The sequence below is a fragment of the Rhinolophus hipposideros genome (assembly GCF_964194185.1).
Source record: "Rhinolophus hipposideros genome assembly, chromosome: 5".
Taxonomy (NCBI): domain Eukaryota; kingdom Metazoa; phylum Chordata; class Mammalia; order Chiroptera; family Rhinolophidae; genus Rhinolophus; species Rhinolophus hipposideros.
The window spans coordinates 94,552,863-94,579,858 of record NC_138051.1 but is presented as its reverse complement, the minus strand read 5'-3'; the positions used below and the strand labels follow the sequence as shown (position 1 = coordinate 94,579,858).

The 26,996-nt window shown below is 48.1% G+C and overlaps 1 protein-coding gene across 2 annotated transcripts in view; it reads left to right on the top strand.

Annotated features, from left to right (window-relative positions):
* Nucleotides 1-26,996, top strand: part of CLMN (calmin) — a 102,816-nt gene that overhangs the window by 49,661 nt on the left and 26,159 nt on the right. For both annotated transcript variants that reach the window (XM_081049409.1, XM_081049410.1), the window contains exons 2-4: nt 17,019-17,080; nt 22,144-22,239; nt 23,931-24,014. In XM_081049409.1, coding sequence (XP_080905535.1) covers nt 17,019-17,080; nt 22,144-22,239; nt 23,931-24,014 — 242 coding nt within the window. The remainder of the gene's footprint in view (nt 1-17,018; nt 17,081-22,143; nt 22,240-23,930; nt 24,015-26,996) is intronic.

The following is a 26,996-nucleotide window of genomic DNA, read 5'->3' as shown; positions in this document are numbered from 1 at the left end:
CGCAAATTTGTGTGTGTGTGCGCGTGTTACGTGGCTCTGTTTAGCTTTGATCGTGCAGGTGTGTGGTGTCCATCTTTCTGTGTACATCTAGTGTTTCTCAAAGAAGAAATTGTCCATCAGCAAATGCTTTGGTACCCACTTGTGTTTCCTAACAAGCATTGTAGCAGCACTGGCTTCCCTACTGCACGCACAGAACGTGCCGTGTGCTGGTGCTCTTCAGGGATGATTGGCTCCTGGGTCATGGTGCTGGGCCTGTCCCAAGTATGTCATCCTCACAGCCATACCACGAGGGAGAAGGGACAGCTATCGTCACCCCCAGTGCACAGATCGGGGAAACAAAGGCCCAGAACTTGTGACTTGCCCAACAGCGATACTGCCAGGCCTTTTCAATGGTCTTGACAGCATCTCCGTCTGCCCCGGGGGAGAGGCAGCCACAGTGGGATGTGGGTCACGCAGCTTCCAGCCTCCTGTCAGTCAGGTGTGACTAGGAAGCCGTGTTAATGAGCCTCCCAGGTGATTCTTATGCCATGACCAGGCAAGTTAGGCGACACTGTCCTGTGTGTGTCCAGCATGCAGGTGAGACTGGATCCATATTTATAACTGTGATGATTAACATGCATAAAATGGCATTTTCCGTGGAAGTGAGACCTCCTTCGGAAGGTGAGCCTGTCTCACCCCCACGCTGACCTCAGTCCCCTGGGGGGCAGCGTGACAACTATTTGCGAAAGGCTTCGGCTGGAGAGTTGGTCCTGTGCTCTTGCTGCCTCGCTGTGAGACCTTGGGCAACTCACAACCACGAGAAGTAAGCACTGTGGGTCCCGTTTTACGGATGTGTAAACTGAAGCCCCCAAGAAATTACATCTGGAAAGCACTCCACTAAGTGTGGGCACGAGCTCCCTTCCTCTGTCCCCTTGTCCTTTCCGGTTTGGGTGGTTGGGGGTCACAGTAGGCAGGAAGCGCAGGAGGGTTTGTGTTGGGGAAGTTGCCTGGAGTTTGCTCACCAAAGGTTGAGGGAAGTGTCTCCACAGAAGACTGTCTTCATTTCTGACACCAACTGCAAGTTCAGGGGTTCCCAAGCCACCCTCAGGTTGGATAATTCCTTAGAAATACGCAGCACTCACTGAATGCGGTTCCACTCATGTCACCCTCCGGGCACCGACGTGTGACAGTTGATACAGGGTGTTACCCACTGGGGAAGTGCGCTTGAGCTTCAGTGTCCAAAGTTTTTACTGGGCCTCATTGCATAGGCATGATTGATTGATGGATTGCCCACGTGGTTGAACTCAGTCTCCAACCTGTGGATGCTGTGTGACCCACAGCTCCCACCCTAAATCATGCTAACCTAAAAATACAAAAACCTTTCAAAGTGAGAGGCAAGAAGCATTTATTGAGATCAATCAAAATAGCTATTCAGGAAGCACGGATTCAGGCAGAAGCCCAAGTCGCGTTCCGATTCAGAGGCAAAGGCAAGGGGTACTTATGAGAAAGGGCCAGGGGAACAATTATAGCAGTAGAAGGAGGGCATTTCTGTTGGGGCGGATAAGCTAATATAGTGATGCTAATTCTAAACAAGGTTTTTGATTTTCAGTGAGGTAGTCATCAGTCCAGTAGTCATATCAGCTGTTTTCTTGTTATCTTGGCAACAAAGTTATAATGAAATGCAAGGCAGCTCCTCTGGCACGGCGCCATTTTAAGTGGCTACGTTTATACTATTGTTTATAGTCCCATGGTTGGTCTCTTTAGAGTGGCCAGCCCCATAATAAGATCTAATGTTTAGCACCTTCCCTAAACAAAGACACTCCTAGCGGGTATGTCATAGATGACCTCCCAGAAGCTGAAGGCAAAGGCCAGACCTGTCTTTGGGCAAGGCCAAATTCTGTACCACTCAGACGTCATGGTGGGAAGCGGCTTTGGCTGGTCTGATGAATAGTGTGCCCACTGGGGCACAGCACTGGGGCTCGCCCATCTGCTGTCACTGCCCTGTGTCAGGTGCTAAGCATTTTGTAAACACATCAATCATTTCATCCTCATGTCAACCCCATAGTGCTGTAGACCATCCCCTCTCCCACTTTACAGATGGAGACAGAGGGCAGCACTTTGCCCACTGTCACAGTGCTAGTCTGTGGTGGAACCACAACACCTCGACCCCTTACAGTTGGCAATGTTTGTTTTTGGACGGTTTTTTTTGTTTGTTTTTAATTTTTACTGGGGAATATTGGGAAACAGTGTGTTTTTCCAGGACCCATCAGCTCCAAGTCAAGTCATTGTCCTTCAATCTGACTCATGTGGGAATCGAACCGGCAACGTTGGTGTTATAAGCACTGCGCGCTAGCCAACTGAGCCAACGGGCCGCCCGCGTTTTTGGACTTTTTAATTAGTAAGTTGCTGCCCTACTTGAGATGGCCTGCTCAGCAGCCTCCCCACACTCCTTTGGTAATTTCTGGCCTCTTGGAGAGAAGGACCAGAGAGAGCTGCAAGGAAGAGGCGCAACGCCATAAAGCAGCCTGGAGGGAAGTTATTTTTCAATCAAGTTGGGCGTTGCCTCACCAATCCTCCTCTGCAGCGGTCAAGGGCAGAAAACTCTTCTCTGCGTGAAGAGACCCCAGCCTGGCTTTGCCCTTGGACCCGCGTTTAGAACCTGGGCCTGCAGCTTTGAAAAGAAGCAAAAGTAAAGGGATGTGTCTCAGAAAAACACCAGGCCTGGAAGGGTTCCAGCTGCTGCTTATGAAAAAAACGATTGAATGGTGGGAGGAGGGGCTGTTCACCAACAAAGGCCCAACAATTCTGTGACACTGCTCGCTCCAGGAATTAGAGCCAATCCGCCAAGACATTTGGAATTCTTTTGTTGTTGTTGTTCTGTGTGATCCTGGCTACCACATCCCCTCACCTGTCTGAGCCTCAGTGTCCTCACCTGTAAAATAGAGATACTAATCCCCACCTCCCAAGTGCTTAGCACAGTACCCAGAATTTAATAAATACAGGTTCCTGGTTTTCACAATCAAGGGTTAGAGATGACTTTTGTGATTTTGACACCAAGTCCTCCTTATTCCATAATAAAGGAGTTGTATTTATAAAATTGAAGACATTTCAGAATTGGACAAGAAACAAACGTGTTTAAATGTGTGCAAAGACCACTTGCATGGAGGAAGAGTCTTTTCACTACATCTCTGATTTCATAGGCTCAGTCAGTGAGCATACGAGATTCACTTTACAGCCAGAATGATTGGAACCCACCCACAAAACTGGCAGAGGCACTCAGCCTTTTCAGACTGCAACATGGCGGCTGGCGGTTCTACCGTCGTCATCTAAGAACTAAGATGGATGCTGTCTTTGGCCCTTCAGTGCTCTCCCCTCCCCCTCCCACATGGGAGCAGTGCCTGCATACGCTGAATGCATGTACCCCATGGGAAATAAAACCAGCGCTCAGGAAACCTAGAGGTTAGGGAGGGTGATGTTTGGTTCCAGGTGGTCCCTGCAGCAGGTTTCCTGCATTGTCGTTAAGAGCCAGCCGTCTCCTAATGCCTTTTCAAGATCTCACAATCTTTGCCACCTTTTCTAATACATATCCTTCCCAGTCTCCCTGCTGCTCCACCAGCCCACACCCCCGACACACACAAACATTTATCTCATTGTCTCTGAGGCTTTTGTCCAATGCCTGCGTGTTGTCCAGAGGCCCCAAGCAATATACAGTATTGACGAACCCTTGCTTATGCTTTCATCCCTTGCATTCGTTTGTTCTTTGTGCCCTGAAGTTAGAGATGGGCTTCCTGGCCTCACAGAGTGACCTCCAGTGGGGCTAATCTGCAGGGTTTGAGAACCTGGATGGCACGACCCAAGCTCTTCATGATTTGGGGTTGTTTTTCATTTCTCGGTTGGGCTCAGCAACCACTATTTACTGAAGTTGGATTCTTTTTTAAAGTATAATTTCCATTTCATCTTTATCCTACAGACTATTTCTTCAGTTCTTAAGGACTTGGCTCCTTACATGGGCTTTGGCGGAGGTCGTGGGGTGGCACCTGCAGGTCTAAATGGGGGCGGGGTGTCGCGGGAACGATTCCTGACGACCTTGCGTGAATGGCACAACTCCCAGTAATGTAGTTGTGCAGACAGCCTGGGAAGCACGTAGGCGGGGGAGACGCTCGTTTGGAAATACCCCTGCGCCTCTACTGTGTTTCCAGTGACGGACTTCGTGGCCCTGCCCTTGGGCGCGATCGGGCGCGGTTGGTGCCACGCGTAGGCAGCAGCGGCCCTTTTTGGCACAAACCACTGTTCCTTCTTTTCTTGGTCATCTTGGAAGGGAGGACCCGAGAGAGGCATTGGAAGGTGTTTTTGAGCAAAACTTAGATGTTGGGGGAACATAAAGGAGAGAGAGGACTCCGGAGAGCTAGCTCGTTGCCTATACTTGGGCTGCTGTGCCGTCTTATCTTGCATCATTTTCCTCTGGCTTCATGAAAGAATAGAGGTGAAAGTGTTTTGCAGACTGTAAAGTGCTGTAGAAATGTTAGGACCTAACATAAAGTGCTGTACTGAAGTATTAAGAGCAGGCAAAAAACATTTGTTTTGTACTAGCCTATCCAGCAATGGGGGTATGGTTGAGTAAGCGTTGTGTTCATCAACACAAATGATGGGTTTATTATAGCAAGATGTGTATCATATCAGTTAGGATTCTTTTCAGCTGCAAGTAACAACAACCCAACTTACAGTGACTTCATCAAAGAGGATTTGTTTATCTCATACACCGAAGCCTGGAGCTAAGTAGCCTCCTGCCAGGTCTGGGGCTCAGCAGGGCCATCGAGGAACCGGCTACTTCTATTTACTGCTCAATCATTCCTAGCAGTGGCTGCTGGGTTTTCTAACTTCACAGTTGCATTACAGGAAACCAGAGGGTTAAAGAAGAAGGAAAAGGGGGCACACACCAGTATTCTCTCCTCCCCTTCTCAGAGCACTCCTAGAAACGCCGCCTCCTACCTTCCACTTCCACTTCATTGGCCAAGCTTTGTTACGTGACTCCCCCTAACTGCAGGGGAGGCTGGGAAATGATCATTTTTAAATTAGGCAGATTGCTGACTCAAAATTGGGATTCTGTTAGTTGAGAAGAAGGGAAGAATGGATACTGGGGAGACAAGCAGCAGTGTCCGCCATAGTCTACCCATTGGCTACCCAACATCCATGCCTAACCTTCCTTCCATATCAGAATTCATTCACCTTCTTTCCAAGGGGAAAGTCACAGTGTTTCACTCTGTTGTCACAGCCAGGGCTCAAAATCCAGGATCATGGAGGGCAATGCCAATTTCTTCATCAGGCTTGAATATGTGTGGTTCCTTGTGCCTATAAGCTAAAAGACAAGTGATGGAGAAAGAGCAAGATAAATAATAATAATAATAATGAATTACTAGCATTTAGGAAAGGTGAGAAAAGATACTAGGCAGGCAAGCACCAGTGCCCAGCACATAGGAAACCACGTAGTATACATAATATGATCAGAATTATGTTAAAACAAACAACAACAAAACAAAACAAAAACCAAACCAACAAACATGTACAAGAAAGAATGGAAGGAAATAAGCTGTCTTGGAATAAATTTAATCCATGTGACTTTTTTTTAAATTGTATGTTCCAGTTTTTTCTATTGTAGGTGTTAGTTTTATAAACAGAAAATTCCTTTGTCAGACATTACATTTGTAAATATTCCCCCTTGGTGGTATTGAGGATAATAGATCAGAAATATTGCACCATGCACAGAGTGGAGTACATAGCAGTTTTTAAAATTAAAACTTAAAGTTTCTATCAAACATACGCACATAGTTTTAAAAATAAAATATACTGACCAGCAGATAGTAAAAGTAGTAGTCTCCTAGCCCAGCTCTCCCCACCTTTGGGCCATCTCCCACAAGTAAGCCCTTTTATAGCTTTTCAACTTTAAAGATAGGGTTCTTCCCTTGCAAATGTTGTTGTGTAGAGGGGAGAACCGACTAAAATGTGTGACCTTGCGAATAACACAATTGCCCAGAGTATGAATCCACCTACAGGGGGACCCACCAAGGTGGCAGGCAGTGTTTCAGAAGGTAGTGACCTAAATTGGAAGGAATAAGAATAGTTTTGCTAATGATTTCCGTCCTGGTTTACTGGGAAGTCTGTGAGTCAGCTGTGACGCGTGGCGTTCCCCTCAGGGGTAAGGTTAGGAGGCAGTACTGTGTCATGGTTAGGATGCAGGCTTTGGGGCCAGGCCTGGGTGAGAAACCTGGCTCTGTTACTTACTAGATTGGTGACCTGACGACCTGTTCCTGGCTTGATTAGTGCATCTGTAAAATGGGAATCAGGAATGATCAAGGACTGTTTGTTGTTGCTTTTTAAAATATTTATTGATGTATTTAAAGTCCATATTTCTTCTCGCCCCAATTTTGACATTTCATATGTTTCCAAGAATTTATTTAGTTATGTTTTTGAACCTTCAGAATACAATTATTATTCTAAAACAGTTTGTTTGAGTTGGGATCCAAATAAAGACCACGCATTGCAATTGGTTGGTGTCCCTGAAGCCTTTTTTAAAATACAGGTTTTCTTTCGTCTCTCCTTCTTCATTTGTGGTTGCTTATTGAAGAAATTAGTGAGGATGCTTTTCATTGTAACCGACAGAAACCCATAGGATCACTATTAAGCTAACACGTTGCATTTACTTTAGGAAAAGTACAGGGGTCCCACTGAACCCAAAAGTCAGGGTGTGGTAGGTAGGGCTGAAAGCTGTCATCCCCAGACTCCTAACTGTTGGCCCTAGTTGTACCCACTGAACTTTCCTCTTTTCCACAAGACACGCTTCAAGATATTCAAAGCTGATTTTGGAGAGGTACTGAGCTCCTTGCCCAGGAGGCATTCAAGCAGACTCTGGATGACTGCCTTGATGGTAGTGTTGGATGGGAGCTACCCTCAGTATGTAAGGGCTTCTCCAATCAGTAAACTGGATTGTCGAGTGTTCTGATGGGCAGAATAATTCTGGGTTCCTTGTAGTGCTAAGAAAATGGGGGAGAAGATTACTCTCCTTGAACAAAATTTGATCTCCTGGGAACTTTTACTTATAAGGAGCCATGTTTGATTTTTTTCAAACCTGTTTCCATTTAAACATTACAAAAGAAGAAGAAACAGAGATCAAGGATGATTGTTTGGGGTTGGTTTTCTTTTCCATGTCCCCTTGGATTCTCCAGACAAAGGGGACATTCAGTAGGGGATGAGGAGGGAGAAGAGTAGGTGATATGACTTAACTTGAAAAAGTTCCAGTTGCTGAAGAAGGAAAACAAAGGCAAGAATTACTTGAAAGCCTGGTTGCCTGTCCAAAAGTGACTTTTCTTATTGGTTTTGGTGATGGGAAGAGAAAATCCAAGTGGATTTCTCTGACTTGCAGGCACCGAACACTCAGTTTTCTGCTTTTATTTCCCACACACCCTGCTGCCCCATCCATCCTGCCACCACTGTTTGATTTTCCTATGACAGTGAGCAGAGTACAAACACACCCCTGCTTGTGAAACCTGAAACTGAATGTTAAAAGTTGAGCTGTGAGGGGTACAGCCACCAGGAAGATCAAGAATGGCGGCTTAAATCTGGCAGTGGTGCTTGTTGCTTGTGGAATCTAGAGCAGGGCTGGGCAAACTGTGGCCCACCGCCTGTTCTTATAAATAAAGTTTTATTGGAACACAGTCGTACCCATTTATGTGTTGTGTTGGCTGCTTTCCATCACAACTGCAGAGTTGACTAGTCGCTAGAGACCATATAGCCCACAAAGTCTAAAATATTTACTAGCTGACCCTTGACGGGAAAAATTTGCCAACTCCTGGCCTAGAGCAGTGGTTCTCAGCCCTGGCTCAGTGCCAGAATCACCTGGGGAGCTTTTAAAAAATGCAGAGGCCTGGGCCCCAGCCCTTGGGGATTCAGATTCAATTAGTCTGGAATGGAACCTAGGCATATTTTTTTAAAGTTTCCCCAGGTGACTGTCATGTGCAGCCAAGGTTGAGAATCACGGGTCTAGTCTCAGTGGAGTGTTTAAGATTATAAAACTGAATTTGCCGTTCTATAGAGTTTCCACCCAGTGACAATGATCCGACCTTGACCTCAATGTCAGAGTGCAGCCCTGGAGGTCTGAACCACTGTGGCTGCGGCATAAGGGAGACCTTGTCATGATGAATCTCTCCAGTGACCCTGACGACTCAGTGTCCTGAAGAGGGTTGAAGGTGAACCCTGTTACGGTGAGGGGTGTGTTTGTGTGTGCACACACATGCATGCTTGTGTATACACAAGCATGTACACGGGCATGCATGAGTGTGTACATTTGGATGGTTTGCATATGTAGGTAACTTTTGTCTGTTTTCAATCAAATGCGTTTCACAAAGGAGCCGGTGGTGCGTAAAGCATTCATTTTTGCCATCTTGGCACAACTCCGTCCCTGTGCTCAGGCTTAGGCAACTTCTGGCCTCTCATGCTCATTAACATGAAATGCTGGTGACACTGCAAGCTCCAGGGGAATTTGACACTTCTTACCTTTCCCCATCACAGTTTCCAGTTATTATTTCTCCTGCTCAGAGTAGGAATTGAAATTTATGCTGGTGTCACTTTTTGTTGGCAGGTAGAAGTTGTAAATGGGAATTTCACAGTTTGTTTTATCCCTTGCAAATATTAACCACCTTGCAAATATTAACCTCTTGCTTTTCACTGTCTTTTGCCCAGGTGGACCAGGGCCTTCTGCCCCTCCCAGCTGCTATGCCTGCAGGGCCTGTTCTCCTGGACACACCCCAGGTGTACTAGCTAGAATGCCCAACTCATCCCGGTTTGCATGGGACTTTCCCCGTGTTGGCACTGAACGTCCTGTGTTCTGGGGACCCCTTCAGCCCTCAGTCCTGGGCTAACTGGGACACTTGGTCACCCTGCTACTAGCGGTTCTTGCAGCTGATTGGCCTTCGCGTGTACATAAAATCATTGGTATTCGAAGGGTGCGTGAGGAGTTTTATCAGACAGATGTACTTCAAAATGCAAATCACGGTCATTTGTATGAAGTTGAGTGTTTTTCATGTTCTTTTTAGAAAATATCTGAATCCAAGAGGTTGGGCTAATTCTTCTTGTTAGGCCTGGTACGCCCTGTTCCTAAGAGACAAAACACCAGGTCAGCCTTTATTCTGCAGGTGAGCTAACCTGAGACAGATTCTTCATGAGCGTTTGTCAATAAGATTCGCTTTGCAGGGGTTCAGCCAGCCCAGCGTGATGCCGTGGCGAGGGTCTTGGCTCGCAGGGACAAGGCCAGATTCTTCTCTGAGCTATATGTCCACTTCCCGAGGCACGCCACGTCAGAGACGATTTCCGCATCCACGCAGGAAGCACCATTTCTTGCCTGTCGAGGTTGCCATGAGGCTTAAGTGGCGGATGACAAGTGACTCTCACTGCCTGAAAGGGGCTTCATGAATGTTGACTTTCTCCTTCCTCCCTTCCTCCCTCACATTGGGGTTCTCACTCCACAGGTATTAGCCACGATGGGCAACTGCTGTAGCAACAACCCCAAAATGACTGTGGGTTAATTCAGTGAAGATATTTCTCACTTACCCAAGGGTCCAACAATGCTATTCCTCCTGGGGTGTCTCTATAGGGTGATCCTTGTCCAGGGGGAGACTGGAGAGTCCAGACTCCTTCCCTCTCGTGCCTCTGTCTTCTTCTGCGCCCCTTGTGTTGCCTCTGTGTAGTGGTCACAAGGCATGGAGGAAAGTGGCACATCTTCTGCCCACCCACATTCCCCCCAGCCCCTGCCCCCTGCAAGGGAGGCTGGGAAATGTAGTTTGGCTGTGTGCCCAAGAGGAAAAGGAAACAAATAGGGTTTGGTGAATACGTGGTATTCTCTGTCACAGAAAGTGTGGCTGCCTAAGTCACTGGCTGTGAGGACCCAGTGGGAACATCTTCCCCCATTAATGAACATCTCTTTGTGTTTCCAAAGCAGGATTCTACAAGGAAGTTGTGATTAGTTTTACACAGAAAGTGAGTCTTCAAGCGACCTTAGTTTAGACCACCTTAAACAAATTTCTGTATTGCAGAACTTATCAGAGTCTTTAATATACTGATCATAAATATCCATGCAATATTTCCCAGACATATTGAGGTCCTCTTTTGAGAAGTGTTTTAGAACTAGTATTCTGTAGGATACGGTTTGGAAAACACTGCTTTAGAAGTTATTCAAGTTTGTATTCAGAAGCCAGAATACTTTCACAAAAACACGTATAAAAAAAAATTACAAAAAATAGTGATCCCCAACAGAAAGTTCGGTCCCCCAGGGATCGTGCTGTCGGGTCCATGGAGTGAGACTTCATGGTATGCGAAGAGATTATTTTTCTATCTCCATTCCCGTTCCTTTTTCTTTCCTTCCCTCACTCCCACTCTCCATCCTTCCTTCTGGAATCTGGCAAAGGAAGCCCATGAGGGACCAGGTCCACATCTTATTATCACTGGGTGAGCATGCTCACTGATGTCTGCTGCCTGGATGGGTGTGTGAATGACCTGTATGACACACTTAAACCCCGTTTCCATTTCAGCTGTTCGTATCAGGGCAGTCTGCCTGGATGGGTCCTATCACCCTGGTCTGCCCATGTGGGTGGATGTTAAAATCCCTTTTCCTAAGTTTGGGTTTTTATGGCTGGCTGGCGTCATCCGTCATAAATCAAGGTGGGCTGAGGTTTAGCACTGAGGTTAGACAGAATCACTCTCAGAAAAAACTAGAGTGGGTTTATTTTTTATTTTAGTTACAGGCACCAGCCCTATATAGAGAGAGCTTAAAACTTAATTTGGTGTGTAATTGGGACTAGCCCTTTGGAGCCCTGGGTTATGTGTTTTGGAACGGCTGAGAGGCAGGGGCACAGCAGTGCAGAACGTGGTATGTTAATTGGTGGCCTCTGGGACCTGTGAGAGAATTGGATTTAAGTCCCCAGTTAGAATGAGCTTGGCAGTTTTATTTGCGTCTCAATGGGCACAGATGGGGGAGACCACCGGTTTGTGCTGGCTTGAACAGTAAGGTTACATACTCCCTCTCTGTCCTGATGCCCCTCAGCACATCCCCAGCTTGCACAAAGGACAAAGGAGAGAAGGCTGTGGAGGAGCCAGAGAGGGTGGGAGGGCTCTGCCAGCTCTAACCGCCACTTCTCTGCTCACCTATTTGTAGGAGTTGCGTGCTGCTTGGCCTGTGGTCCCAAAGAGGGTTTTGCATTTTATTACCAAAGTCTCGATAAAAGGGACTTGGGTCAGAGCAAACATTTGGGAAGGAAAAACAAAGGAAATTAAATGCAAAATCACGGCTGGTGCAAACCACATGGAGGCCTCAGCTTTAATACTGCCAGAGCCGATGGGGGGAAGTGGCCCCCAGGAGTCGGAACCAAAGGACGTCGGCCTGGTACTCCTGAAGCCTGGCCCCTCTCCTGTTTGAAAAGAAATTGCCGTTTAATTTGTTTCTGAGTTTTATTTCTCAAGTGAACCAGCATGGGGCCATGTAATGAGGTTGTGTTTCTGGGAGGTGTTGAAAGACGGGGGAAGGAGTGAAACCACCGGGCAGGGGCCCCGCTGCATCCAGACGAAGTGGGCCCCTTCTTGGAGCGGCCTCGGCTCCTGGGGTTCAGCAGATTGAAGGCTGGAGGGACATGCAGGGGCCACCCGAATGCTGGCTGCTCTGGGCACTGTCCATGGGTGGTAGGTGCCCATGTGTGGGCCGGTGACAGTCCGATTGGTGGACTCTTTGTCAGCTGCCTGCATGTGGCGTGGTAAAGACAGCTTGAGTGAGTTTGATCGTCACAAGGAAGTTGGTACAACGATTTCCATTGTATAGATGGGTGAACCGAGGCCTGAGAGCAGAACCTCCCTTGTTCAAGGTCACTCAGAGGAGAGCTCTCTTGTTTCTCTGTTTGTCGTGGGAGCAAAGCTGAGATAGGAGCAACCTGGGGTGGTTGCACAGGTTCTCTGGAGGGTTTCTCACCCCTGGCACAGCTGACATTCGGGGTCGGATCACTCTATGTTTAGCAGTGGTTGTCTTAGCAGCAGCCATCGCCTTTACCCACTAGATGCCAGTAGAACACCCCCTCAATGATGACGATCAAAAATGTCTCCAGCCTCTACCAAATGTCCTCTGAGGACAGAGTCACCCCTGGTTGAGCACCCCTGGCTGAGAGATAGGCCTTGAGGGCTCCAACCTGTACAGTCCCCAGCATGGGGACAGGGGTGAGGGCAGTTGGAAGGCAGGAGTACTGCCTGGAGGCGGGGCACTGAGCCCACCCGCCTGGCTGAGGAGCGGAGCTCCCAGGGGATTCTTGTGAGAAGCTGACAGAAGCTACCAGGAGGACCTTGCACACATGTGGGAGGCACATGAGGCAGTGTCACCCTGGAGTCCAGGTTCAAATCCCGATCTCCCACTGAGTGGCCAGCTACTTAAACTCCCTGTGCCTCAGGTTCTTCATCTGTGAAATGTAGGCAGTGTTAGACCAGCTTTCCAGGGATGTCCGTAGGCTTGCAGAAGAGGTAGCATGGTAACTCCTTTTGGAGTTACTCCTAGTTAAGACCCAGGTTCTCAAACTGTGCACCGTGGTCACCCGCCAAGCAGGTTAAAATGCCTTGGGCCCCAGAGACATCCTGCATGGGGGCCAGGAATTATCATGTTAACTGTCACCCCAGAAGCTCCTGATGTTAGTGATCCATGGGCCATGCTTTGAGAAATGCTGAGTCATTTACTAATCACACTGAAATTGTATACAGTGGTATCTATCTACATGCATTAGTGCTGTGTGTGTGTGTGGGGGGGGCGCTCTGGAAGGATGGTCAATAAAATGTCATTAGTGGTGAGCTCTGGATATAATGAGATTTCAAGAGATTTTGGATATATTTCTCTATGCTTTCCTGTAGGGTTTTAATTGTTTATAATGAGTGCACAATTTTTAGAAACAGATAAAGCCATCAAATCCTTCTCATGGGCGGGGAAGAGCAGAAATATTATAGAGGAAATGTTACATAGGATTGAGGTTTGAGGGGAACGTGGGCAGAAGGAAAGAAGGCCACGAGTATAATGAATCTATTTGAACTCGCAGAGCCGTGTCCCTCTGTCTGTGGCTCCCAACATCCACTGGTGGCCTGGAGAAAAGAGGAATGCCACATGTCTCATTTTCACGTTGTCTGTTTTTGGAAAAGCAAGGGCCACAGCCATGCCTGGGGATTTGAGAAGGTGGAGTTGAGCCTGAGGGCTGGGTCTCCCCTTCTGTCTCTGTCCCTGGAGTTCTGGGTTGTTCTCCTCCACTCTGGCCCTCCACTCTGGGCACCCCGGCCAGCCAGGCATGGTGATTTTACAGCACTGTCATTACTCTGTTGTTGCCCAGTAAACCCACACTGGGCCCCACAAACACTGCGTGAGAAGGCCAGACCCTTCCAGAGAAATGGTTTCCTACACCTTTACAACGTGATAGGTGCGGTGGAAAAAAGGGGCCGTTGGATTTATGGAAACTATATAAAGTTTATGGAGTCTTGGCAGGCCAGAAGTAGAAAAGGCCTGCAGAATGGGGGTGGGTATTTTGAAATGGAGAAAACCATGAAAGCATCAGACCTTTATGTCCAGACACCAGACAAACAAAATAGCCCACGTCCAGGGCGTGCTGTGGGACCTTGGCTGCCAGGGAAAGTGAGCCTTATGGAACAGCTATTGGGGACGCCTTTCGGGCTGATCCCATCAAGTCTTCACGGCATGCCTGGGAGGGAAGCACAGATCTCCCCCTTCTGTAGAGGGGACACTGAGGCAAAAGCATTTTGAAAGTTATGAACTTGCCCAAGGTCACGCAGCTAATGGTGTGAGGCTCTCAAGTGGATGTTCTGGGGCAGGCTAAATTCGCAGAGACTCTCTCTGTCTCTGTCTCTCTCCTGTGTATTGAGGGATGTGTCCCAGTTTCACGTCCAGGAAATCTGGTCTCCATATCCGATTTCAGTTTGGGACTCATCTGTGATTTAGTCTCACTATCTCTGGGTATCTTAGGTCCCCAACTTATCTTCCCGTGGGTCAGCTTTGCTGTCGAAGCGGATTTGTGCTCCGATTTGCCCACTGGCTGTGACTGGAACGGAAGTGAAGCCTCCCGGGTGTTGGCTCTGGGTCAGGGCAGGGCTAGAATGTTATGCTTGCCTTCAGGAGTCCCTTCGTGTCCTGCTTCTGCCGTGGGGTCCTCTTAGGACCCCTGGAGCAACACCCCACGGGGCCTGTAATCCCCTCTTCCCATCTCATCAGCCCTAGAAATTTCTAATTCATTTCTCTTTACACATGTGCTTCTCTCCGACTTGGCTGTGACTCCTGGGAGTGCAGATTCTGGGAATGCTTAATTGTTTATCTCTGGGTTTGCCCCCCGGGTCTGGCACAGTTCCTAGCATGTAATAATCACTCAATAAGTATCAGCTGGGAGGGGGGATGGATGAATGAATGGGTACATCTTAGATTGAAAGTTGGGTAGATAGATGGATGGGTGGGTGGGTCGGTGGATGGATGGATGGATGGATGGATGGATGGATGGATGGGGTATATATAGAGTAACAGACACCCACTTCCTCGTTTACACCTTTCCACACAGTTAAACCAACAGCCTAACCTGGGTTCTCTCAGGCTTTCACTGAATGCACTTCTGTTTCATACTTTGCTCTCTCTGAAGCCATATGGTGAAACAAGCCTGAGTGTTTGAATGTGTGTGTAAATACTTTACAATCCCCATAAACTTGTTTAAAGACAGGTGGGGGGTGAAAGTATAAACTGGGGCAGCCTTTTGGGAGGGCAATTTGGAAGTAGCTATTAAAATTTTAAATGTGCCTACCACTAAGACCCAGCAGTTCCACTTTTAGTTGTCAAGCATGAGAAATATATTCCTGCGTGTTTTGCATAAAGAATCCCATACCCGCGTGCTTGTACAAGGATGCTGGTTGCTGCAGTGTTGATTACACTGTAAAACTGGGAAGTGACCGTGAGCAGGGATGGTAGGCAAACTGTGGCACACCCACGTTATAGAAAAAGCTGCAGAAAGATCTCCAATGGGGAGAGCGTACTCTTCAGCCTTGTGGAAAGCCCTGAGACTCGATAACTCATGGCCCTCAGCAAATGCCCCCCTCCCTACCTCATTTCTCTCGACTTCTTTTCCTTTCACCCTCCTCTCCTTACCCACGAAACAGTTTACTGGAATTAGATATTTAATCCTTAATGCCTACTTGCCAGGGACCTTCCCTTACAGAAAAGGAGGAAAATGAGAGAAAAGCAGTCATATAAAACATAATTACTGTCTGCTGGCTCTTCAATTAAAAAGATTGAGAGGCTCAATATTAAAATTTGATTTACGGGCACCACTACCCAATAATGAAGCCGAGAGGAAGAAAGACCTATAGTTGTTACAGAAAACTGTAGCCTTTTTTTCTCCCCCAGGAGATAAATTGCCTCTCATTTTCTGATTGCTAAAGAAACGTGAAATGGTTTTAAGCCTTTGTGATGTGGTCTTCCAACATGTTGAAATCCAGAATTTGGTATTTCGGGAGTCATCTGGTGCCGACATTTCTTCCTCAGAGGCATAGCGGCTTGAGCACCCAGCACCCAACTGCAGCACTGGCACCGCCACCCAATGCAAAAACGCCCTCCAGGTCCTAGGACGCCAAGCCAGCTAATGCCACAGAGCTCAGGCGGGAAAAGCACAGAATCTGAGTCCCAACTTTGCTGCGTATTTGTTTTTTGACCCTCATTTTCTTCTTCTGTAGAACAGGAGCGATAATCTTAGTAACTGTGTGACTTTGAGCAAGTACCCCAGTTTTCCCATCTGAAGGTTATGATAGTCCCTGCCTCTGAGGGCGGCAGCAGGGTTAAATTAGTGAATGCAGGTAAAGTGCCTAGATGGGGGTCCTGCCACAGCCAGTGTTCGGGACATATGTTTTAATCATTATCATCACTATTGCAGATGTCTTTGCCGTAATTGGAAGGACTGGGGTTCAAACCCAGACCTTCCCTTTCCAGGCTGCTGATGGGGGACAGACAGGCCTGGGGGTGATACCCAGCTGTGCCTCTCTCCAGCAGGTGCCCTGGGCAAGTCATGGGACCCCTCTGAGTCCCATTTTGTTCACCTGTAAAATAATAGTTTCTACTCTGCAGGCGGTGTTGTCAGGTTTAAAGATTAATGGACACGAGGTGCCCAGGACACAATTAGTGCTGGGTTAATGGCAGTAACACTTGAAAAGGAAAGATCTTTCATAAGAAACCTGTGTGTTTGGGAAATGCTATCCCCGGGGAGAAGAAATCTGTGTCTGGTTTGTGTCGTCCTGGTTCACGGGGGCTCTGACTCAGCAGCTGCCCGCAGAGCTCTCCCTTCCTGTCGGGCGTTAGATGTCTCCTGGGTCTCAAAATAACAACGGCAAAGAAAAAAAAAAGAGTCGCTGTTGTGCCAGGAACTGTGTTGAATTGACTTGCAGGATGGCAGGTGTCTTAAGGGCAGCCTGGAAGTGAGCAGCTCAGACATGGGGAAGGGACTGACCCAAGGACACAAAGCTGGGAGATGACAGGGCTAAGGGTCCAACCCAGGAGTGTCACATCCTGCCCACCACATTCTGGCACCTTCCAGAGCCCCATCCCAATTCCTCACCACTGACCTCCCCTTGCCCAGTGCCCGGTCACTGCAGCTCCATCTCTGCAGCCAGGCACCTCATGGTTTTCATTTGTATCTCCCTTTTGACTCTTCTTAAGCTGGAGAGTTGAATGCCCTAATGCTCATATTAGGTTGCATACAGCATTCTGTTCTGTGTGTCTGATTTTGTGGGTATTTAATCGATTTCAGATGCTCAGGGGTGGAGGGCACTGGGGGAAATGGATTCTAGGTGCCACTGAACCCCTTGCCAACTCCCTTCCTGTTCACATGTGGACCCTCCAGGGCTGTCTCCATCTACCTAGAATCCCCCTTGGGAAGTGGAGGTGGGATTTTTCCCGGATTTCCTTTTGTCAGCTAACGGCATTTCTTTGTTTCCAGTTGAGAGGGAAAATGTGCAGAAGAGGACCTTCACTCGATGGATAAACCTACATCTAGAGAAGGTAAGCGGCGTACTTGGGGTTTTGGGAACTGGTCGGTTCGTCCATGACTGAGTGAACGGTTCAGTAGCACAGTAAGGGGAAGTGCTGGCTCTGTGTTTTCTGGTGGTGGTGTTACTGTTTTCGTTCGTTCATTTAAACCTCTATTGAGTGAATTCTCACTGCCAGTATCAAGCTCAGTGCTCGGAACACAAGGGAACGTAAGACACAGTGATGTCCTCCTGGGGTTGTCAGTCCAGTTGGGGAAGGAGAGAGAGGTCTCTCTTTAGATAGGAACGATGAGCAAAAGCTAGAAGACATTCATTCATTGTTGAACAGCCCAAACACTTCCATGGACAGGAAACGAGGGCGATTGCGACTTCCAGAGGTGGTGGAGGGAGGGGGGCTGTCAGTTAAGAGCCATTGGTAGGTGTTTGGATTGATTTATGCAAGAACCCTTGACACCTTTTAACAAAAGCAGATCCCGTGATTAATCACATAATGTTGCCATTGGTCAACATATTACCTGCCCTTTGGGGCACCAGGCACCCTACTCAGTGCATCACAGGTCTCCTCTAATCCCCATGACAACCCTCATTACCCTCTTTCCCCCGTTATGAATGAGGAAACAGTGGTTAATGCCTTCCTGCAATCCCACAACCAGAAGGAAGCGCTTTGTTTGGCTTCTCCTTCGTTTCCCCTTTTTCTTTCTATCTAACATCCTCTGGTCCGGCAGATTTGAACTGCATTTTGTCTGCAGGTTTCTCAGGCACGCACACCAGAAAATAGAAGCTCCTTCTGAGACGCAGACAAAAGGATGAGCAGCAAAAGGGCAGGAATGGGAAGTGCAGGAACAGCCCCAGTGAGAAATCCCAGCCCTCCTGCCACGCTAGGTTAGCCCTTGACCCAGAACATTCTATGTTGCCCTGGGCTTGGGGAGGAGAGATTATTTTTCTCTTTATAAGAAAGCTGACTTATGAAGATTCATTTCACTCCACTTCTTGCCTCTGAAATTCCACTATGTGGTGCTCCAAATAGACCCAACTGCCCTTCTCATTGCTAGGTAAACCAGTGGCATTCAAGCACCCCACTTTAGTTTACATATATTTTCTTTCCTACCCACTTACATAGTACAAGAGTAACTATTTACCTCCCTTTAAGTTAACCCAAATGAAGGTTCTTAGAGGAAATTGTTGAAATGGTTAGAAAGCAGAGAGAATAAATGTGGTTTTTAAGAAGTGGAGCTCTGGACCAAAATTTGAATATGCACACTTGACCTGTAGGCCTGTGACATGTCCCGAGCAGCACTTGGCCACCCACACCTCTGTTCCCCGCCTGTAGAATGGGTTACACTGGGCCCAGGAGGCTCCTGAACTCTTCAGGGGAAAGACTCCATATCACGGATGAAGTGTTATAAATCATTTGCCAGTTGTTTTGACTCTTGGTGCATTTTAGGCAAGGCTCATAAAGTCAAGTGTTATTTCTGGAAAAAAGGAAAACCGTTTCCCAAACCTGAGTTCACTGAACTCCTAAATTAATGTCTGATGTGTATCAGGGTAGCTGGAAATTCCTCCTGGTGGACAGAGGGTAGCCATGGCGTCTTTCTTTCATTCTTTATTTTATTGTTTTTAAATTAAGAAACAAATACAGGGAAGTACAGAGGGTAATGTAGCAAAAACCCACGCACTCGCCACAGCAAACGAGCCTCCGTTAGCATTTATTATATCAAGGCTTTTCTCCTCGGCCATGCTCAGCTCCTTCTGCAAGGCAGGTGGGTAGCACCCACTCTGAAGGTAAATCAGATAGCACCTGAAACTGATGCCTAATAAACAGGGCAAAATTAACAGCCACGTTACCAACCTCGAGACTTTCAAGGACAACCTTTCATGTAAAGGAAACCCGGGAACTCCTTGGGGAATTGGGCTTAACTGCAATTTGAAGGCTGTCAGAAATATTTACTGAGCCTCTGGCTTCTGGAAAAATTCCTTAATTTACCGAAGGAGTTAGATCATGAAGAAAGCCCTGGGGGTGCTGTTTACTCGGCCATACCGATCCCATGAAGCCCACGGAACGTTTGGGGCCCCAGGAGTGTTTTCACTGGAGCGGTTTCAGTTTCTCCTGCTGCCATCTCGCAGGATGGACTGCAGCCAGGGCTCCCTGTGCCAGCGCTGCTGCTGAGGTTCGTGCAGACACTGTCAATGGAAGTGATTCTCCAGGTTCAAGTCGAATGCAAGGGTTGGCCACGGTTGGGGCTGGTAACTGGAAATTGTGTTAGTCCATCTATCAGGGCCCGTGTTGTTCAGGTCTGGCGATTTCTGCCTCGCATTAGCTGGGTAAGATTTCCATAAGCGTCTCTGTAACCCGATGCTCTTGTGCTAGGCCTGGAATGTGCCCAAGGAGCTGCGGGAGTTGGCAAAGAAAATAACTTGCCTTTTTGGTTCAAAGTCTCCGTTGCCCTTGAAGCAAAGCCTCTTTCTGTGCACCTGTGGGTGGAATCGTCCTGCATGTTGTCTCACAGGGGGTCGGGGGGCTCGTATAAGGGCTAAGGAAATGCCACCTTCCTTAATAAAAACAAGAAAACACGGACTATCCTGGGATAGGAGGCCTTCCCGGAGGAAAAGGGTGCCTGGGCCACAGCTCCACCGAGTTTCCAAGACTTGCCTTACCCCTGGGTCTTGGGTTGGTGACAGCTGCCACCACCACCCCCCACCACCCCCACCCCCATTAATCCTGTCTCCTCTGTGAATACCCCCTTCATTGTACCCAGGAGCAGAGAGCACCCAGCCTAACTGTTCTGATGTTGCTCAAGGCCCCACTACTGAAAGGTAAACAGAGAATTCGTGCTGGGGTAAGGGCTTATTAAAAAGGCACATTTCTAGGCCCTGTTCCCTAAGATTCTGTTGCAGTCCTAACCATACTGCATAAAAGACTTATTATCAAGCTTTAGTCAACAGACACCTTTCTTCAAGCAGTCTTATCTGGAACCCTAAACAAAGGCCCACAAGAGCTGAGCCTCAATGAGGAAGGAGGTGCAGTGGATCAGCGTCTTGCGTGACATCCCTCGGCCCCCGTAAGCCACCCTGACGCTGCTCTGCTGAAGTTGAGGGTTCTGTGAAACCCAGTTTGCAGATGCATGCACAGGAGCAGCTGACTGACAGGTTCCCCCCGGCCCCCGGGGACTCCAGGCCGTGTCCAGCCAAACTCTTGGTGGGTACGGTGGTGTTGGTTTTTAGACAGCAGACCTCTCCAGGGCTCGGGTCAGAGAGGAAACCTGGGGTGGCTTCCAGCTCTTCCCACGCAAGTCCCTCCACACTCCAGATCCTGTGTGGAGAGGTGCGTTTGCCCCCAGGGAGAGGGAAGAGCCTAGGTGAGCTGGGGCTGAGGGTGCCATTTACTGACCCAGGGAACCCAGGAAGAGAATCAAGTGGGGTGGAGAGAGGATGCTTGAAGGGCCGTTACCTGCAGAGCGGCCCTAGCTAAAGACATCTCCCTTTTAGCACATACAGCTATGAAGCATACAGCCCCCCTGGACGAAATGCCTGGCTAAAGAGGGCACCCCAAGACTCTGCAGGAAGGAAGCCCCTTCATAGTAAACTGGTTTGATTGATGGCAGTAATCTGGGAAGGAAGGTGCTATGTCAGGCACTTTACCTGCGTGATCTCCTTTCATTTTAGCTTCCGTCCTCTGAGGTAGGTCAGATTACTAACCTGACCTTGGAGCCAAAGACACTCAGACCCAGGGAGGTTAAGGAAAATGCCCAAGGCCAAGTTCCTGTTGAGGGTAGAGCCTGGCTTTGAAGTCAGGTGTGTCTTAGCCTTTTGCTTCTTAGTGGCACAAGTGAAAGGTGCATCTTGAAATAATGCTGGTTTATCTCAGGAAACCTGACTTTTATAGATGAAACAAGCAGTGACATTCCATTGATTAAAATTTTTCTACAATTTTAACTAGTGTGACTTGTTACAATGAGTATGTATTACTTCTGTACCTAAACATATAAATATACATCAGCATATACCGTGTTTCCCTGAAAATAAGACCTAGCCAGACCATCAGCTCTAATGCATCTTTTGGAGCAAAAATTAATATGAGACCTGGTATTATATCATACTGATTAGATTAGATTAGATTAGATTATTATACCCAGTCTTACATTATAGTAAAATAATACCAGGTCTTGTATTAATTTTTGCTCCAAAAGATGCATTAGAGCTGATTGTCCGGTTAGGTCTTATTTTCAGGGAAACACTGTCCATATAAATCAGCCTTTCAAACTTTGAGTTCATAACAGACCTATAAACTTGGGGGTAGAAGAAGAGTCTCCCCTCACCCAACCACCCAGCATTCAATAGGCCAGTTGAGTGTCAATCCCCCCTTTGCTACCTCCCAACAAGTTGTGCATACCAGCTACCTTCCCGGCTTCCGCTGCCTAGGGTGCCCCCTCTCCAGACTTGGATTAAATATTAATGAAGTGACAACTGGCACCTCAGGAAGGTGCACATGTGGAGACTGAGCAGTGTTTGAGATGGGGGAGCCCTGCCAACATCTGGACCGAGGTCCAGAGGGTAACTGACCCAGGGTCATGCCATCACAGTTTGGACCCAGGCTGTACTTAGGGTCAGCCAGTGTGTCCCAATGAGGAAATAGAACTGTACCAAAGAGCTGACTCGTCTAAACACTGGGCTAGTCGCCCAGCCTCTGAGCCTTGGGGTCCCCAAATCTGGGGTGAAGGGCTTGCACCCAGGTAATTTCATGTGAGCCCTGCTTCTAGGAAGGCTGTGACCAACGCATGCCATTTCTTTCTCCCCTCAAGGAGAAACCTGGATGTAATGGTCAGATCACAGGTTAGAAGGGTCCCCAGAAGTCACTTGTTCGATGGTGCCCTTGATGCCGTTTCCTCCACAGCTCCTCAGTGACCCACTGCCTGGCTATGCCCTGCAGGGGACGGGCTTTGCTGCCTGTAGACAGATGTGCTTGTTGGGACGTTTCCTCTTATGTGAAACCTGCAGCTCCGACATAGTTCTCTGGGTTGCACAGGTCACCAATCAGGTGATCACTAATTGGCTGCTTATTTTCTCATTCTTCCATAGTGCAACCCACCTCTAGAAGTTAAAGATTTATTCGTTGATATACAAGATGGAAAAATCCTAATGGCTTTGTTAGAAGTCCTGTCTGGGCGAAATCTGGTACGTATGTCACAGAGGGTCAGGAAAAAATCAAACACAAAGGAAAACAGTGCTGATGGTTTCTTTGCAATACAGATCTGTGTACATATCTGGTCATACGTAAATCCTATGACAAACTGAAGGGTGACATTCCTTTCTCAGTGACTGAGTCTGATAAAATCACGTGTACTAAGATAAAAAGATATTAAGCAGCATCTTTTTTTTTTTTTTTTAGCAAATATACTTTAGTCAGTAAATGAATAAAAAATCCAGTGTTTCCTGTGAGTCTGTTAAGGCTAAAGATTAGAACTAGAACATTATAGTTTAGCTAGCCAGCCATTTTATTAACCAGAATGATGGAGGGAAAAGGCATCTTACAACCAAATTCTATCATCTATCCCAAGGCTGAAAGTAAAACTGGTGGCTTCTTATAAGTAAGAACCTTCTTATAAGTATGACTGAAATTAAATCGAACCATTTGACCTTGAGATTCATTTCACTTTGAACTTAGCCGAGCCCCTTCACGTTGTGTGTGTTTCCTGTGTGCACGGTGGTCCTCTCCCCCCTTCACAGAGCAGGGCTTCTCAACCCCAGCTCTGTTGATCTGGGTCCCACCGTTCTTTGTGGTGGGCGGCAGGATGTTTGTTCTTTGCAGGATGTTTCACTGCGTCAATTGTCTCTACCCACTGGATGCCAGTAGTATCTCCAGGTTTGACAACCAAATGTGTCCCTAGACATTGCCAAGTGTCCCCTGGGGGTAGGGAGTGTGATGATCTGGCCAAAATGCCAGTCATGTTGAGGTGAGAAAGCCTGCTCTAGACTCAGCGCTAGATTTGCCTAAGGGACCCGCCATAGCTAACACATAGGTGCAGCCGGGACCCATGAGCTTGGCCTCTCAGTGCGCACCAGGCAGGACTGACACCGACTGATTTGCCTTGTAATGTAAACCAGCCACCTACAGGAGCATCATCAGCTTCAATTCCAGATGTTTATCCCGACGGTGCTTCCAGTGTGTACAACTAATGATGTCAGAGTCGTGGCTTCTCCAAGTGCATCTCTCTCCCTCTCCCGCCCCCTCTCTATGTCTGTCTCTATCTGTCTCCATCTCTATCTCTTTGTCTTTCTTTCTGTACCGGTCGGTCTGTCTTTTTCTCTCTCTGCCTTTTTCTGTCTTAATATCTCTCTCTGTGTCTGTCTCTCTGTATCTCTCTTTCTTTCCCACTGTCTGTCTCTCTCCTCCCTGTCTCTCCGCCTGTCTCCGTCTCCCTGTCCCTCTGACCTGGGATAACTGTTCTCAGAGCTTTAGGCAGCAGGAACATCTGCGGCCCCAGGGAGGGACAGCAGATGATTTAGCAGCTGTGTGGGGACGCTCCCAGCGGAGACTCCCTGCCCTGACAGAAACCATCAGCTCTACGAGAACATGTCACTGAGGGCTCTGGCGAAGGGAAAACTATCAAAAGCCAGGAGCTGGGTCAGAGAGAAAAACCTGACAAATCTGTCCCTTGTTTAACCCCTGAGTCCCCCGTTCACCAACTCGACTAAGTGAAGTCCCGGGAACCATAAATAAGGCCTGGGTTTCAGCTGTGAGTGCCTTTCTTTCTCTTGAGATTAAAGTGAAACCGGGAAAGAAGATAAGCAAACCCGCAGGCACCACAGGGAGTGGAGGGTCTGTGTTGGTTTAACTTCTGGTTTTGCTCTGTTTTGTGTTACAGCTGCATGAGTACAAATCCTCGTCCCACCGTATTTTTCGGTTGAACAACATAGCGAAAGCACTTAAGTTTTTGGAAGATAGCAATGTAAGTATTCGAAACACACATATTTTTCACGTAGGCCTTTCCTATAACGAAAAGGACATTATTTGAAGTTCAGTGCTGGTCTCAAGACAAGCATGTAAAGAGAACCCTGCTAAAATGGTCACATTAAGTTTCAATTTAACACAACTCACTCAGCTAATCCATCAGTTGGCAACACAGCCCTTGACTCCCCGCTCCCCTCCTGTCCCCCATCAGGACAAAAACTCCAGTGGACACTTAGTTGTGGGAAGGGCGGGACAGTTGACTGGCTGTCAGATCTTTAGGACTTAGCTGACATTATCTGTTTCCTACCTTTGAAGAAAAGTACAGTGAGCATGTCAGAGTGTAAAACTTTCTCTTACAATTCAGAATATAGGAGAAGCAAAGCGGAAAGGGGGCGCTAAATGAGCCAGGAAAAATTACAAAATTCTACCCTCTTTGATGTAACTTTCTAGCTTAAATTAGCTTTTTCTATGTTTTGAACTGTGCTTCATGTCCTTCAAAAATGGGAACGGATGGCCTAAGAGGGTTGTAACTCCCAGTACTCTCCTTCCATTAAGTTTCAGCGGTTAATTGGGGTAAAAAACACCCCAGTTTGCCCGACGCGTCAGCATTACATGGTAAAACTTCATCATAAAGTGAGATTCACTTGGGGTTCTTGGTAGGAAGCAACAGAAGCTGAGATTGGCTGATATGAGCAGAAAAGGAATTTGTTGAAAGGGTGCCGAGTAATACACAGAGTGATGTAAAAGCTGCGAATCGGTGATGGAACCCAGGGATGCCAGGTGTTGGGACCACTGCAGAGTCCCCCACCCTCCCAATCCAAGGACCTGTGTGGGCAAGGCCACCACTGCACTGTCCCCACTGCCTCGGAGAGAAGGACGTCACTGCCCCCACCACAGCCCCTGGAATGAACTCAGTGTCACACATGCCAATTCAATGGTCTGGGCTGCCAACCTGGGGTCCCCACCCACGTCCAGCTGCCAAGAGGAGGAGTGGAAAGCACTTTTGGGTTTTGAACACAGAGGTGGGCTCTGCCTCCCAAGTTGTGGGGAAAGCCCCAGACGTAGGAGAGAGTTCAGATGGTGCCGGCCAAAAAGCACAGCACAATTCCTGGTGGCATCATTCCTAACAGCCAAAAGGTGGGAACAACCCAATACCCATCAGCGGACGAGTGGATAAACAACATACCATATATTCATAAGATGGAATGTTACTCAGCCATGAAAAAGAACCAAGTACAGGCTATAACATGGACAAACCTTGGAAATATCATAAAAAATGCCAGACACAAAGGACCACTTATTCTGTGATTCTGTTTCTATGAAACGCCCAGGACAGGGCCAGCTCTAGAGTCTGCGAGGAGACTAACGGTTGCTTAGGGTTGACGGGGATTAGGGAGAGGGATCGCCAAAGAATATGGCGTCTCTTTTTGAGATAATAAAAAGGTTCTGAAATTGACTGGTGACGCTTGTGCACCTCTGTGAATACACTAAAACTCATTCACTTCTGTACTTGAAATGGGTGAATTGAATGGAATGTGAATATATCTGAATAAAGATGTTCTTTAACAAAGCACGTCCTGTATTCATGACCACGGCTGGCCCCCTGCGGTAGGTCTTACCACCATCCTCAGCTCCCACATGGCAGTTCAGGGCAGAGGTCCTGGGGCACAGCTGACATATCTTCCAATCCTAGAAGATGACGTGGACTCTCTGAGCCTCAGCTTCCACTCCTGCAAAACAGGTGGTGAGAACCAAGCCTGCCTCAGAGAGTCGTTGAGGATTAAATGTGCCCAATCCAGGTAGCCTTCAGCCACGTGCTGGCAGAGCAAGGGCTCCGTTACCTGAGGCTGTTACTTCCCCCACCTCCATGGTCCACTGCTACAGGGAACACCACACATGGTTCTTCTGAGCCGCGTCTGCACCTGAATTCCAAAGGGGCGTGGTTTCTGTGATAGCGTAGCGGGGTCTTGGAGCAACTGCCCAGGATATTTATTACTCTCACCTGCAGCTTGTTGGCCCCTGACTTCCTTCCTGCTTTGTCCGCTGCCCCATGGGCCTGTGATGTCGGCAAAACTCTCCCACTGCATTTGTCACAATCGCCCAGGTAGGACGGAGCTTTGCTTCCGACAGTCCTGCAGGGCACAGTTCCTGAGTGTCTTCCGTGGGTCTGGGGCTGCGCTCCGTGCTGGGGACACATGGCTGTGTTAGAAGCACGTCTGTACCTTTAAGAAGCTCAGAGTCTGGCAGGAGAGACTCACGTGGACATCACATTGCTCGTCACAGGGACATGTCGAGGAGCAGTGGTCTTGCGGGCCCGGGGGCTCCGGGCGGGCGGGCACTCCAGGTAGGACTGGCCCAGCACAGGTGTGGCAGTGTCACACCCTGAAGTCCTGACCTTCTCTTACCCATCCTTAAATGGTTCCCAAACTGTCTGCAGTAGGTACCTATGGTACAACAACACGTTACAGCTGCCTTCTCTATTTTTTTGTTTTAAAATCTGGAAATATTCCAAATGTGGATGTGTTTTGTCAGGTGTGTGCCCCATTTACCAGGCAGATGAGACGTACATGGCCCCATGTCGGGCTGGGGGTGGGGAGTGAGCACAGGTGAGTGAGACAGGAGGAAATGCATTTCAGAGACAGTCTCTGTCCCACTCCCAGAATCCACAAACCACTCATGGGCCTTTCCTGGCCCCTTCGTGTCCTACTGGCCCAGCTCGAGGGTGGATGGGCCACAGTGTCTCTGCTGAGCAAAACAAGGTCCTAGAACTGGGTAATCAGTGCCAAGCAGGTGCCGGGAGGGGCAGCATTCAGGTCCCGTTTGCTCCAGGATTCAGATGCTGTTGGGTGTGGCCGGCCTGTGTCCTTTCCTGTCTCCCTAGCAGCATAGCATTCACTCCAACAACAGAGACTGGCTGCCCCACAAGACCAACTATGGCCTCCCACCTCTGAGCCCCAGCTTCCTCATCTATGAAATGGGT